We start from the raw sequence: 16,744 nt of genomic DNA, 5'->3' as shown, positions 1-16,744 counted from the left end.
TATAAAGTACTATATAATATATAAAGTGCTATATAATATATAAAGTGCTATATAATATATAATATATAAAGTGCTATATAATATATAAAGTGTTATATAATATATAAAGTGTTATATAATATATAAAGTGCTATATAATATATAAAGTGCTATATAATATATAAAGTGCTATATAATATATAAAGTGCTATATAATATATAAAGTGCATATATATATAAATGCTATATAATATATAAAGTACTATATAATATATAAAGTGCTATATATTATATAAAGTCCTATATAGTATATAAAGTCCTATATAATATATAAAGTGCTATATAATATATAATATATAAAGTCCTATATAATATATAAAGTGCTATATAATATATAATATATAAAGTCCTATATAATATATAAAGTACTATATAATATATAATATATAAAGTGCTATATATTATATAAAGTACTATATAGTATATAAAGTCCTATATAATATATAAAGTGCTATATAATATATAATATATAAAGTCCTATATAATATATAAAGTACTATATAATATATAAAGTCCTATATAATATATAAAGTACTATATAATATATAATATATAAAGTCCTATATAATATATAAAGTACTATATAATATATAAAGTGCTATATAATATATAAAGTGCTAAATAATATATAAAGTGCTATATAATATATAAAGTGCTATATAATATATAAAGTACTATATAATATATAAAGTCCTATATAATATATAAAGTGCTATATAATATATAATATATAAAGTCCTATATAATATATAAAGTACTATATAATATATAAAGTGCTATATATTATATAAAGTACTATATAGTATATAAAGTCCTATATAATATATAAAGTGCTATATAATATATAATATATAAAGTCCTATATAATATATAAAGTGCTATATAATATATAATATATAAAGTCCTATATAATATATAAAGTACTATATAATATATAAAGTGCTATATAATATATAAAGTCCTATATAATATATAAAGTACTATATAATATATAATATATAAAGTGCTATATATTATATAAAGTACTATATAGTGTATAAAGTCCTATATAATATATAAAGTGCTATATAATATATAATATATAAAGTCCTATATAATATATAAAGTGCTATATAATATATAATATATAAAGTGCTATATAATATATAAAGTGTTATATAATATATAAAGTGCTATATAATATATAAAGTGCTATATAATATATAAAGTGCTATATAATATATAAAGTGCTATATAATATATAAAGTGCTATATAATATATAAAGTACTATATAATATATAAAGTGCTATATAATATATAAAGTGCTATATAATATATAAAGTGCTATATAATATATAAAGTGCTATATAATATATAAAGTGCTATATAATATATAAAGTGCTATATAATATATAAAGTGCTATATAATATATAAAGTGCTATATAATATATAAAGTGCTATATAATATATAATATATAAAGTCCTATATAATATATAAAGTACTATATAATATATAAAGTGCTATATAATATATAAAGTGCTATATAATATATAAAGTGCTATATAAGTCCCATGTATTATTATAGTGTGCTACTTTTGACCATAGTCCTATGTGCCCTGGTAGTGCACTATTAGAGAATAGGGTGCCATCTAGGGTGCCATCTACCTTCGCACCACAGCAGCGTGTTACCATAGCAGCGTGTTACCATAGCAGCGTGTTAGCATAGCAGCGTGTTAGCATAGCAGCGCGTTAGCATAGCAGCGCGTTACCATAGCAGTGCGTTACCGTAGCAGCGTGTTAGCATAGCAGCGCGTTACCACAGCAGCGCGTTACCACAGCAGCGCGTTACCACAGCAGCGCGTTACCATAGCAGCGCGTTACCACAGCAGCGTGTTACCATAGCAGCGTGTTACCATACCTTGGCTTTGGCCTTCTGTCCGTTGGGGTCTGTCTTGGAGTTGTTGGTCTCTGCAGCCTCGTCCTCCTCTGAGACACAGTCTTCCTCTACTCCAGGACTAGTATTGCTGTAGACGGCATCCAGCTTGTTCAGACGTTTCCCCTTGATGATGAACCGACCCTTCAACTCCTACACACACAGACAGATACACCTCGTGTTGATGGAGATGCATCTATACTAGATCATCAAATGACTACTAAATACCAGGACACCTCGTGTTGATGGAGATGCATCTATACTAGATCATCAAATGACTACTACATACCAGGACACCTCGTGTTGATGGAGATGCATCTATACTAGATCATCAAATGACTACTAAATACCATGACACCTCGTGTTGATGGAGATGCATCTATACTAGATCATCAAATGACTACTAAATACCAGGACACCTCGTGTTGATGGAGATGCATCTATACTAGATCATCAAATGACTACTAAATACCATGACACCTCGTGTTGATGGAGATGCATCTATACTAGATCATCAAATGACTACTAAATACCAGGACACCTCGTGTTGATGGAGATGCATCTATACTAGATCATCAAATGACTACTAAATACCAGGACACCTCGTGTTGATGGAGATGCATCTATACTAGATCATCAAAATAGTCTGATGTCCTGATCTATAATGTCCTGATCTATCATGTCCTGATCTATAATGTCCTGATCTATAATGTCCTGATCTATAATGTCCTGATCTATAATGTCCTGATCTATAATGTCCTGATCTATCATGTCCTGATCTATCATGTCCTGATCTATCATGTCCTGATCTATCATGTCCTGATCTATAATGTCCTGATCCATAATGTCCTGATCTATAATGTCCTGATCTATAATGTCCTGATCTATAATGTCCTGATCTATAATGTCCTGATCCATAATGTCCTGATCTATAATGTCCTGATCTATCATGTCCTGATCTATAATGTCCTGATCTATAATGTCCTGATCTATAATGTCCTGATCTATCATGTCCTGATCTATAATGTCCTGATCTATAATGTCCTGATCTATAATGTCCTGATCTATCATGTCCTGATCTATCATGTCCTGATCTATAATGTCCTGATCTATAATGTCCTGATCTATCATGTCCTGATCTATCATGTCCTGATCTATCATGTCCTGATCTATAATGTCCTGATCTATAATGTCCTGATCTATAATGTCCTGATCTATAATGTCGTGATCTATAATGTCCTGATCTATAATGTCCTGATCTATCATGTCCTGATCTATAATGTCCTGATCCATAATGTCCTGATCCATAATGTCCTGATCTATCATGTCCTGATCTATAATGTCCTGATCTATAATGTCCTGATCTATAATGTCCTGATCTATCATGTCCTGATCTATAATGTCCTGATCTATCATGTCCTGATCTATAATGTCCTGATCTATCATCTCCTGATCTATCATGTCCTGATCTATCATGTCCTGATCTATCATGTCCTGTGTTGTCGTCTTAGGTCTCTCTTTATGTAGTGTTCTGTTGTCTTGTTGTGATGTGTGTTTTGTCCTATATTTTTATTTAATGTATTTTTATTTTTTATCCCAGCCCCCATAGACAGGCTCTAACAACCAGATACTGTTAGCCCTATAGACAGACAGGCTCTAACAACCAGATACTGTTAGCCCTATAGACAGGCTCTAACAACCAGATACTGTTAGCCCTATAGACAGACAGGCTCTAACAACCAGATACTGTTAGCCCTATAGACAGACAGGCTCTAACAACCAGATACTGTTAGCCCTATAGACAGACAGGCTCTAACAACCAGATACTGTTAGCCCTATAGACAGACAGGCTCTAACAACCAGATACTGTTAGCCCTATAGACAGACAGGCTCTAACAACCAGATACTGTTAGCCCTATAGACAGACAGGCTCTAACAACCAGATGCTGTTAGCCCTATAGACAGACGCTCTAACAACCAGATACTGTTAGCCCTATAGACAGACAGGCTCTAACAACCAGATACTGTTAGCCCTATAGACAGACAGGCTCTAACAACCAGATACTGTTAGCCCTATAGACAGACAGGCTCTAACAACCAGATGCTGTTAGCCCTATAGACAGACAGGCTCTAACAACCAGATACTGTTAGCCCTATAGACAGGCTCTAACAACCAGATACTGTTAGCCCTATAGACAGACAGGCTCTAACAACCAGATACTGTTAGCCCTATAGACAGGCTCTAACAACCAGATACTGTTAGCCCTATAGACAGACAGGCTCTAACAACCAGATACTGTTAGCCCTATAGACAGACAGGCTCTAACAACCAGATACTGTTAGCCCTATAGACAGACAGGCTCTAACAACCAGATGCTGTTAGCCCTATAGACAGGCTCTAACAACCAGATACTGTTAGCCCTATAGACAGACAGGCTCTAACAACCAGATACTGTTAGCCCTATAGACAGACAGGCTCTAACAACCAGATACTGTTAGCCCTATAGACAGACAGGCTCTAACAACCAGATACTGTTAGCCCTATAGACAGACAGGCTCTAACAACCAGATACTGTTAGCCCTATAGACAGACAGGCTCTAACAACCAGATACTGTTAGCCCTATAGACAGACAGGCTCTAACAACCAGATACTGTTAGCCCTATAGACAGACAGGCTCTAACAACCAGATACTGTTAGCCCTATAGACAGACAGGCTCTAACAACCAGATACTGTTAGCCCTATAGACAGACGGGCTCTAACAACCAGATACTGTTAGCCCTATAGACAGACAGGCTCTAACAACCAGATACTGTTAGCCCTATAGACAGACAGGCTCTAACAACCAGATACTGTTAGCCCTATAGACAGACAGGCTCTAACAACCAGATACTGTTAGCCCTATAGACAGACAGGCTCTAACAACCAGATACTGTTAGCCCTATAGACAGACAGGCTCTAACAACCAGATACTGTTAGCCCTATAGACAGACAGGCTCTAACAACCAGATACTGTTAGCCCTATAGACAGACAGGCTCTAACAACCAGATACTGTTAGCCCTATAGACAGACAGGCTCTAACAACCAGATACTGTTAGCCCTATAGACAGACAGGCTCTAACAACCAGATACTGTTAGCCCGGCTCTAACAACCAGATACTGTTAGCCCTATAGACAGACAGGCTCTAACAACCAGATACTGTTAGCCCTATAGACAGACAGGCTCTAACAACCAGATACTGTTAGCCCTATAGACAGACAGGCTCTAACAACCAGATACTGTTAGCCCTATAGACAGACAGGCTCTAACAACCAGATACTGTTAGCCCTATAGACAGACAGGCTCTAACAACCAGATACTGTTAGCCCTATAGACAGACAGGCTCTAACAACCAGATACTGTTAGCCCTATAGACAGACAGGCTCTAACAACCAGATACTGTTAGCCCTATAGACAGACAGGCTCTAACAACCAGATACTGTTAGCCCTATAGACAGACAGGCTCTAACAACCAGATACTGTTAGCCCTATAGACAGACAGGCTCTAACAACCAGATGCTGTTAGCCCTATAGACAGACAGGCTCTAACAACCAGATACTGTTAGCCCTATAGACAGACAGGCTCTAACAACCAGATACTGTTAGCCCTATAGACAGACAGGCTCTAACAACCAGATACTGTTAGCCCTATAGACAGACAGGCTCTAACAACCAGATACTGTTAGCCCTATAGACAGACAGGCTCTAACAACCAGATACTGTTAGCCCTATAGACAGACAGGCTCTAACAACCAGATACTGTTAGCCCTATAGACAGACAGGCTCTAACAACCAGATACTGTTAGCCCTATAGACAGACAGGCTCTAACAACCAGATACTGTTAGCCCTATAGACAGACAGGCTCTAACAACCAGATACTGTTAGCCCTATAGACAGACAGGCTCTAACAACCAGATACTGTTAGCCCTATAGACAGACAGGCTCTAACAACCAGATACTGTTAGCCCTATAGACAGACAGGCTCTAACAACCAGATGCTGTTAGCCCTATAGACAGACAGGCTCTAACAACCAGATACTGTTAGCCCTATAGACAGACAGGCTCTAACAACCAGATACTGTTAGCCCTATAGACAGACAGGCTCTAACAACCAGATACTGTTAGCCCTATAGACAGCGCTCTAACAACCAGATACTGTTAGCCCTATAGACAGACAGGCTCTAACAACCAGATACTGTTAGCCCTATAGACAGACAGGCTCTAACAACCAGATACTGTTAGCCCTATAGACAGACAGGCTCTAACAACCAGATACTGTTAGCCCTATAGACAGACAGGCTCTAACAACCAGATACTGTTAGCCCTATAGACAGACAGGCTCTAACAACCAGATGCTGTTAGCCCTATAGACAGACAGGCTCTAACAACCAGATACTGTTAGCCCTATAGACAGACAGGCTCTAACAACCAGATACTGTTAGCCCTATAGACAGACAGGCTCTAACAACCAGATACTGTTAGCCCTATAGACAGACAGGCTCTAACAACCAGATACTGTTAGCCCTATAGACAGACAGGCTCTAACAACCAGATACTGTTAGCCCTATAGACAGACAGGCTCTAACAACCAGATACTGTTAGCCCTATAGACAGACAGGCTCTAACAACCAGATACTGTTAGCCCTATAGACAGACAGGCTCTAACAACCAGATACTGTTAGCCCTATAGACAGACAGGCTCTAACAACCAGATACTGTTAGCCCTATAGACAGACAGGCTCTAACAACCAGATACTGTTAGCCCTATAGACAGACAGGCTCTAACAACCAGATACTGTTAGCCCTATAGACAGGCTCTAACAACCAGATACTGTTAGCCCTATAGACAGACAGGCTCTAACAACCAGATACTGTTAGCCCTATAGACAGACAGGCTCTAACAACCAGATACTGTTAGCCCTATAGACAGGCTCTAACAACCAGATACTGTTAGCCCTATAGACAGACAGGCTCTAACAACCAGATACTGTTAGCCCTATAGACAGGCTCTAACAACCAGATACTGTTAGCCCTATAGACAGACAGGCTCTAACAACCAGATACTGTTAGCCCTATAGACAGACAGGCTCTAACAACCAGATACTGTTAGCCCTATAGACAGACAGGCTCTAACAACCAGATACTGTTAGCCCTATAGACAGACAGGCTCTAACAACCAGATACTGTTAGCCCTATAGACAGACAGGCTCTAACAACCAGATACTGTTAGCCCTATAGACAGACAGGCTCTAACAACCAGATACTGTTAGCCCTATAGACAGACAGGCTCTAACAACCAGATACTGTTAGCCCTATAGACAGACAGGCTCTAACAACCAGATACTGTTAGCCCTATAGACAGACAGGCTCTAACAACCAGATACTGTTAGCCCTATAGACAGACAGGCTCTAACAACCAGATACTGTTAGCCCTATAGACAGGCTCTAACAACCAGATACTGTTAGCCCTATAGACAGACAGGCTCTAACAACCAGATACTGTTAGCCCTATAGACAGACAGGCTTGGTCTCTTAGCTTTCATATTTAAAATACTGGGGATGTGGTTACGAAGCTCCAGGCTTTAACCACTGAGGGTTGAAAAATAAATACCTTTGGATAGATGAATTGATTGGTTGGTTGATGGGTGGGTGGATGAATTGATTGGTTGGTTGATGGGTGGGTGGGAGGGTGGATGGGTGGGAGGGTGGATAGGTGGATGAATTGATTGATGGATGGATGGATTATCTGCTAGTCTCTGACCTGGGGTGAGGGGAAGGCAGTGGGCATCTGGTCCTCCAGAGGGGAGGTGAGCAGGGCACTGCCCAGGATGGAGATCATGTGCTGGGCCATCAGTTTCTGCTGCTCCAGGGTACAGTGGTTCTCCAGGGACAGGATCACTGGGTACTCTGATGTCTGGGGGACAGGAAGACAACAACATAACATTAGCAGTCATATCCATCTCTACTGGTAATCACAGGGCTGGTTTGACTTTATGGGGATACCTTGAAGGCGTGCTCCTTAATGGGTCAGGGTTAGGGTCAGGGTTAGGGTCAGGGTTAGGGTTAGGGTTAGGGTCAGGGTCAGGGTTACCTTGAAGGCGTGCTCCTTAATGGGTTAGGGTCAGGGTTAGGGTTAAGGTCAGGGTCAGGGTTAGGGTCAGGGTTAGGGTTAGGGTCAGGGTTAGGGTCAGGGTCAGGGTTAGGGTCAGGGTTAGGGTCAGGGTCAGGGTTAGGGTCAGGGTTAGGGTTAGGGTCAGGGTTAGGGTCAGGGTCAGGGTTAGGGTCAGGGTTAGGGTTAGGGTCAGGGTTAGGGTCAGGGTCAGGGTTAGGGTCAGGGTCAGGGTTAGGGTCAGGGTCAGGGTCAGGGTTAGGGTTAGGGTCAGGGTTAGGGTTACCTTGAAGGCGTGCTCCTTAATGGGTTAGGGTCAGGGTTAGGGTTAAGGTTAGGGTCAGGGTTACCTTGAAGGCGTACTCCATGATGGGTCAGGGTTAGGGGTTAGGGTTAGGGTCAGGGGTTAGGGTTAGGGTTACCTTGAAGGCGTACTCCATGATGGGTCAGGGTTAGGGGTTAGGGTTAGGGTCAGGGTCAGGGTCAGGGTTAGGGTTAGGGTCAGGGTCAGGGGTTAGGGGTTAGGGTTACCTTGAAGGCGTACTCCTTGATGGGTTATGGTCAGAGTTAGGGTCAGGGTTAGGGTCAGGGTCAGAGTTAGGGTCAGGGTCAGAGTTAGGGTCAGGGTCAGGATTATGGGTCAGGGTCAGGGTTAGGGTCAGGGTCAGGGTTAGGGTCAGGGTCAGGGTCAGGGTTAGGGTTAGGGTCAGGGTTAGGGTTACCTTGAAGGCGTGCTCCTTAATGGGTTAGGGTCAGGGTTAGGGTTAAGGTTAGGGTCAGGGTCAGGGTCAGGGTCAGGGTTAGGGTTAAGGTTAGGGTTAGGGTCAGGGTCAGGGTTAGGGTCAGGGTCAGGGTCAGGGTCAGGGTCAGGGTTAGGGTCAGGGGTTAGGGTCAGGGGTCAGGGGTTAGGGTTACCTTGAAGGCGTACTCCTTGATGGGTTATGGTCAGAGTTAGGGTCAGGGTTAGGGTCAGGGTCAGGGTTAGGGTCAGGGTTAGGGTCAGGGTCAGAGTTAGGGTCAGGGTTAGGGTCAGGGTCAGGGTTAGGGTCAGGGTTAGGGTCAGGGGTTAGGGTCAGGGGTCAGGGGTCAGGGTTACCTTGAAGGCGTACTCCTTGATGGGTTATGGTCAGGGTTAGGGTCAGGGTTAGGGTCAGGGTCAGGGTTAGGGTCAGAGTTAGGGTCAGGGTTAGGGTCAGGGTCAGGGTTAGGGTCAGGGTTAGGGTCAGGGGTCAGGGTTACCTTGAAGGCGTACTCCTTGATGGGTTATGGTGAGAGTTAGGGTCAGGGTTAGGGTCAGAGTTAGGGTTAGGGTCAGGGTCAGGGTCAGGGGTTAGGGTCAGGGTCAGGGTTAGGGTCAGGGTTAGGGTCAGGGTCAGGGGTCAGGGGTCAGGGTTACCTTGAAGGCGTACTCCTTGATGGCCTTGATGACGTCTTTAAACAGGACCTTGGAGGTGAGGGTGTGGCCGTGGTAGATGATTGGCTCCCCGTGGGCCCCGTCCCAACAGTCTAACTCCACACATCGACAACTCTTCATCAGGGCCCTAAGGATCACAACACAATCAACACACATATACAATACTACTAATAGTACTTTATCTGTTTCTAGTACTAAATCTACTTTATCTAGTACTTTATCTACTATACAGTGGCTTGCGAAAGTATTCACCCCCCCGTGGCATTTTTCCTATTTTGTTGCCTTACAACCTGGAATTAAAATGTATTTTTGGGGGGTTTGTATCATTTGATTTACACAACATGCCCACCACTTTGAAGATGCAAAATATTTTTTATTGTGAAACAAACAAGAAATAAGACCAAAAAAAATTACTTGAGCGTGCATAACTATTCACCCCCCCCCAAAGTCAATACTTTGTAGAGCCACCTTTTGCAGCAATTACAGCTGCAAGTCTCTTGGGGTATGTCTCTGTAAGCTTGGCACATCTAGCCACTGGGATTTTTGCCCATTCTTCAAGGAAAAACTGCTCCAGCTCCTTCAAGTTGGATGGGTTCCGCTGGTGAACAGCAATCTTTAAGTCATACCACAGATTCTCAATTGGATTGAGGTCTGGGCTTTGACTAGGTCATTCCAAGACATTTAAATGTTTCTCCTTAAACCACTTGAGTGTTGCTGTAGCAGTATGCTTAGGGTCATTGTCCTGCTGGAAGGTGAACCTCTGTCTCAGTCTCAAATCTCTGGAAGACTGAAACAGGTTTCCCTCAAGAATTTCCCTGTATTTAGTGGCATCCATCATTCCTTCAATTCTGACCAGTTTCCCAGTCCCTGCCGATGAAAAACATCCCCACAGCATGATGCTGCCACCACCATGCTTCCCTGTGGGGATGGTGTTCTCAGGGTGATGAAGGGTGTTGGGTTTACGCCAGACATAGCATCTTCCTTGATGGCCAAAAAGCTACATTTTACTCTCATCTGACCAGAGTACCTTCTTCCATATGTTTGGAGAGTCTACCTAATGCCTTTTGGTGAACACCAAAAAAAAAAATCTTTAAGCAATTACTTTTTTTCTGGTCACTCTTCCGTAAAGTCCAGCTCTGTGGAGTGTACAGCTTGTTTACCTTTATTTAACTAGGCAAGTAAGTTAAGAACAAATTCTTATTTACAATGACGGCCTACCCCGGCCAAACCCAGACAACGCTGGGCCAATTGTGTGCCCCCCTATGGGACCCCCAATCACAGCCGGATGTGGATCTACTGTACCCAGTACTGTATCTGTATTTAGTAATACATCTACTCGTCTTAGCTGATTTTGGCGTTTGATAAAGTACGACTAGAATGTATATAAATGCCTGGATTACTTTAATTTCGGTGAATCTCTTATACTATGGGTTAAGATTATGTACAGAACCCCAAAATAGTAAAAAATGGTTACTTCTCAGAAAGTTTTGAGCTTTTAAGAGGAAAAAAACAAGGCTGTTCATTGTCTCCATATGTATTTATTATGGCCATTGAAATGCTAGCTATTAAAATTAGATCCAACAAGGACATCAATCCTTTGGCTCCTGGGTGGCGCAGCGGTCTAAGGCCCTACATATCAGTACAAGAGGCGTCACTGCAGTCCCTGGTTCGAATCCAGGCTGAATCACATCAGGCTGTGATTGGGAGTCCCATAGGGTAAATGTAAAACAATATATAATAAAAGTTACATTCAACTGGGTGAATGAGATATGAATGACAGTCACCTAAACCTATCGATGTTTTATTGAACTGGGTGAATGGAATATGAATGACAGTATCCTAAACCCATCACTGTTACATTGAACTGGGTGAATATGAATGACAGTATCCTAAACCCATCACTGTTACATTCAAACTGGGTGAATATGAATGACAGTATCCTAAACCCATCACTGTTACATTGAACTGGGTGAATATGAATGACAGTATCCTAAACCCATCACTGTTACATTGAACTGGGTGAATGGAATATGAATGACAGTAACCTAATCCTATCACTGTTACGTTGAACTGGGTGAATGGAATATGAATGACAGTCATCTAATATACTGTAATAAAAATAAGGCCATGCTCATATTTTTTTTTTTATCATCCTCCCTCATCTTAAACGGCACCGACTGCAACTCCACTCAATGTACATTGAAAAACACAGATATTAAAAATAGAGCATGTTGGGGAAAAAGTTTATTTGTTTCATAACTTATAGTTATGATAATTTATCATAATTTATAGAGTTGATGTGACTTCTCATTTAATTTTGAGTCAGTACCAATTAACAATTTGAAGTAATAATGACTTCATTGACTTTGAGTTTAGTTTACTAGAAGTATTTGAATTAAAAATGCCTTGGGGTTTACAATGTAGGCCTCAGTGCAGCTGGGTAGTAAGGTTTGTTTTAGATTAGAGGTAGTAATGTATGGTTAGTTTAGACTAGAGGTAGTAAGATTGGTTTTAGACTAGAGGTAGTAATGTATGGTTAGTTTAGACTAGAGGTAGTAATGTATGGTTAGTTTAGACTAGAGGTAGTAATGTATGGTTAGTTTAGACTAGAGGTAGTAATGTATGGTTAGTTTAGACTAGAGGTAGTAAGGTTGGTTTTAGACTAGAGGTAGTAATGTATGGTTAGTTTAGACTAGAGGTAGTAATGTATGGTTAGTTTAGACTAGAGGTAGTAAGGTTGGTTTTAGACTAGAGGTAGTAATGTATGGTTAGTTTAAACTAGAGGTAGTAAGGTATGGTTAGTTTAGACTAGAGGTAGTAATGTATGGTTAGTTTAGACTAGAGGTAGTAATGTATGGTTAGTTTAGACTAGAGGTAGTAATGTATGGTTAGTTTAGACTAGAGGTAGTCATGTATGGTTAGTTTAGACTAGAGGTAGTCAGGTTAGTTTAGACTAGAGGTTGGCATGGTTACTTGATATAGGCCTCTGTGCTGCTGTGGCCTTTGAGCTGGTCTTCCATCAGGTAGGTGTTGTGGGAGGAGCTGATGAAGTAGTGGTTGATTGGCTGGCTCATATCCTGGAACACCTCCTTGTGGGCGGGGTTGAAGATAGACCCCTCCTCCTGTTGCAGGTACATCAGGAAGCCATCTTTGGTCATGTGATTCTTCTGTTTTGCTGGGGGGGGCAGAGTGAGTTAGGCGATTGGGCCTTGTGAAATAGCTCTCCCAGATATACAGTGCCTTCAAAAAGTATTCACACCCCTTGACACATGTTGTTGTGTTACAGCCTGAATTGAAAATGTATTAAATTTAGATCTTTTTTTTGTGCCACTGGCCAACACACAATACCTCATAATGTCAAAGTTGAATTATGTTTTTTAATTATTAATTTTTAATTCATAAAAAATGAAAAGCTGAAATGTCTTGAGTCAATAAGTATTCAACCCCGTTGTTATGGCAAGCCATAATACGTTCAGGAGTAAAAAATTGCTTAACAAGTTACATAGTAAGTTGCATGGACTCACTATGTGTGCAATAATAGTGTTTATTAACATGATTTTTTAATGACTACCTCATCTCTGTACCCCACACAAACAATTATCTGTAAGGTCCCTCAGTCGAGCAGGGAATTTAAAACAGATTCAACCACAAAGACCAGGGAGGTTTTCCAATGCCTTGCAAAGAAGGGCACCTATTGGTAGATGGATAAAAAATAAAAAAGCAGACAATGAATATCCCTTTGAGCATGGTGAAGTTATTAACTAGACTGGATGGTGTATCAATACACCCAGTCACTACAAAGATACAGGCATCCTTCCTAACTCAGTTGCCAGAGAGGAAGGAAACCGCTCAGGGATTTCACCATGAGGCCAATGGTGACTTTAAAACAGTTACAGAGTTTAATGGCTGTGATAGGAGAGAACTGAGGATGGATCAACAATTTGATTTACTTCACAATACTAACCTAATTGACATAGTGAAAAGAAGGAAGCGCGTACAGAATAAAAACTTGCATCCTGTTTGCAACAAGGCACTAAAGTAATACTGCTAAATAATGTGGCAAAGCAATTAAGCAATGAAGGTCTACAGTAGCCTCAACAGCACTTTGTAGGGTAGCACCATGGCGTAGCCGGAGGACAGCTATTTTCCGTCCTCCTCTGAGAGAGAGAGATTTTTTTTTACTTCACTTTTAGCCTACTCAAGCAGAGAGGGATGCCATGTTATCTAACTGGCTATGGTTTCCAAATCAAGGCAAGCTTTTGTTTTTATTCATTTCTAGCCACTGGGGCCCGCCGGTGTAACTACTAAACTGCTTGCTGACTGTACACTGTACTGCATGATTGTAGTGCTAGTTCTAGTAGCTATGTTGACTATGACATTAGCTAACATGGTGACAACGATGTAGTCTGTGTGTAGTGGTTAGCGGTTATGGTATGAAGGTTTGGCTTGGAAAGGTGTTTTCATCTGGTCACAGACAGTCCTTAGATGCAAGAAGGAATTAACAAGCAAAGTGGTCATGCTGTTTGTATGTGGCTGCTATGAAAGTCAACTGTGTTTGTGTGTGACGCGTGTGATCGTTCCACTGATCCTGTTGAAAAACAAAATCTTAAAAAGGAAGAAAAATGAACAAAACGGGGATAAACATACCTGTATTTGTCCAATAGAAACTCTTGTTTGCAACTTTCGGACTAATGATTACACCCTACGTATATCTGTTAGACGCAGGCAAAATTGTGCAAGGCGGTATGGAATGTGTCACTGCCTGTCACCATGACCACAAAAAAATAACTTTTTTACCTGTTCAACGTATGTTGTAAACTGTAATTCATCGGCTAGGTTGTAGCTGTAAGGGGTGCGTAGCTGGTGGCAGCGAAGTCAGACGCAGGAGAGCAGAACTGGGTAATAACCGGAGCAGTTTACTATAATTACACATATAACCACCGGCATCCAAAATAATAAAGAATGGGTACAAAACCCGTCGAACACCAGGCAACAATGTGCACAAGCACTTACACAAAGACATGGGGGGGAACAGAGGGTTAAATACACAACACGTAATGAGGGAATGAAAACCAGGTGTGTGGGAAAACAAGACAAAACAAATGGAAAATGAAAAATGGATCGGCGATGGCTAGAAGACCGGTGACGTCGACCGCCGATCGCCGCCGAACAAGGAGAGGAACTGACTTCGGCAGAAGTCGTTGACAGTAGCAACCTAATGATTGGAGTATAAAGTAGTAACCTGAACCTATGTTACATTGAACTGGGTGAATATGAAGGACAGTATCCTAAACCCATCACTGTTACATTGAACTGGGTGAATATGAAGGACAGTATCCTAAACCCATCACTGTTACATTGAACTGGGTGAATATGAAGGACAGTATCCTAAACCCATCACTGTTACATTGAACTGGGTGAATGGAATATGAATGACAGTTACCTAATATACTGTAATAGAAATAAGGCCATGCTCATAAAAAAAAAAAATGATCGACCCGATCTTAAAAGGCACCGACCACCACTGTGTTATGGGTATGCTTGTTCTATAAGGACTGGGCAGTTTTTCAGGATAAAAAAAGCAATGGAATGGAGCTAAGCACAGAACACGGAAAACCTGGTTCAGTCTGCTTTCCAAAAGACACTGGGAGATGAATTCAACTTTCACCAGGACAATAACCTAAAACACAAGGTCAAAAATACACTGGAGTTGCTTACCAAGTAGACAGTGAATGTCCCTGAGTGGTCGAGTTAATTCTGCTTGTAAATCTATTGCAAGACCTGGAAAAAAGTTTGTCTATCAATGATCAACAACCAATTTGACAGAGCTTGAAGAATTTTGAGAAGAATAATGGGCAAATGTTGCACAATCCAGGTGTGGAAATTTTAAAGAGTTACCCATAAAGACTCAACAGCTGTAATCGCTGCCAAAGGTGATTCTAACATGTATTGACTCAGGAGTGTGAATACTTATGTAAATAAGACATTTCTGTATTTCATTTATTTAAAATGTAAAAAAGTATCAAGTCGAGGAATTAATCATTTCTGAAGGCATTCTATATCATTCAGCTTACATTAGAAAAGGTGCCTCAGAAACACACAAAGTATTTTAGCACATTCATAAAATACCATAAAACTGTATGCTGCCATCGAATACTGCATTCTTACGTACGGTAAAATGAGTGTACAAAACATTAGGAACACCTTCCTAATATTGAGTTGTACCCCCTTTTCAGAACAGCCTCAATTCGTCGGGGCATGGGGGTCTACAAGGTGTCGAAAGCGTTCCACAGGGATAATGGCCCTTGTTGACCCACAGTTGTGTCAAGTTGGCTAGATGCCCTTTGGGTGGTGGACCATTCTTGATAGACACGGGAAACTTTTCAGTGTGAAAAACCGAGCAGCGTTGCAATTCTTGACACACTCAAACTGGTCTTTCCCATTCACCCTCTGACTGGAACACGCAATCCATGTCTCAGTTGTCTCAAGGCGTAAAAATCCTTCTTTAACCCGTCTCCTCCCCTTCATCTACACTGATTGAAGTGGATTTAACAAGTGGACATCAATAAGGGGTCATAGCTTTCACCTGGATTCACCTGGTCAGTATGTCATGGAAAGAACAGGTGTTTTTAATGTTTTCTACACTCAGTGTACATGCTCCCTTATATAGTGAGTTCATGAATGTGTGTCTGAGCGACTCTCCTCACCTGAGTCATCCAGCTCGTATTGAGTCAGTACCACAGCATCTCTCCTCACCTGAGTCATCCAGCTCGTATTGAGTCAGTACCACAGCATCTCTCCTCACCTGAGTCATCCAGCTCGTATTGAGTCAGTACCACAGCATCTCTCCTCACCTGAGTCATCCAGCTCGTATTGAGTCAGTACCACAGCATCTCTCCTCACCTGAGTCATCCAGCTCGTATTGAGTCAGTACCACAGCATCTCTCCTCACCTGAGTCATCCAGCTCGTATTGAGTCAGTACCACAGCATCTCTCCTCACCTGAGTCATCCAGCTCGTATTGAGTCAGTACCACAGCATCTCTCCTCACCTGAGTCATCCAGCTCGTATTGAGTCAGTACCACAGCATCTCTCCTCACCTGAGTCATCCAGCTCGTATTGAGTCAGTACCACAGCATCTCTCCTCACCTGAGTCATCCAGCTCGTATTGAGTCAGTACTAGAGCATCTCTCCTCACCTGAGTCATCCAGCTCGTATTGAGTCAG

General features: G+C 41.1%; 1 protein-coding gene across 1 annotated transcript in view; it reads right to left on the bottom strand.

Annotated features, from left to right (window-relative positions):
• Positions 1 to 16,744, bottom strand: part of LOC106590697 (1-phosphatidylinositol 4,5-bisphosphate phosphodiesterase delta-1) — an 87,095-nt gene that overhangs the window by 28,982 nt on the left and 41,369 nt on the right. Inside the window, exons 6-9 of the mRNA XM_045710677.1 lie at positions 12,493 to 12,694; positions 9,502 to 9,646; positions 7,758 to 7,910; positions 1,940 to 2,107 (exon numbers count right to left, since the gene is read on the bottom strand). Coding sequence (XP_045566633.1) covers positions 1,940 to 2,107; positions 7,758 to 7,910; positions 9,502 to 9,646; positions 12,493 to 12,694 — 668 coding nt within the window. The remainder of the gene's footprint in view (positions 1 to 1,939; positions 2,108 to 7,757; positions 7,911 to 9,501; positions 9,647 to 12,492; positions 12,695 to 16,744) is intronic.

This window comes from Salmo salar, chromosome ssa29, assembly GCF_905237065.1.
Source record: "Salmo salar chromosome ssa29, Ssal_v3.1, whole genome shotgun sequence".
NCBI classification, from domain to species: Eukaryota; Metazoa; Chordata; class Actinopteri; order Salmoniformes; family Salmonidae; genus Salmo; species Salmo salar.
Note: the sequence above shows the minus strand (reverse complement) of the source record. Positions and strands in the feature narration are given on the sequence as shown.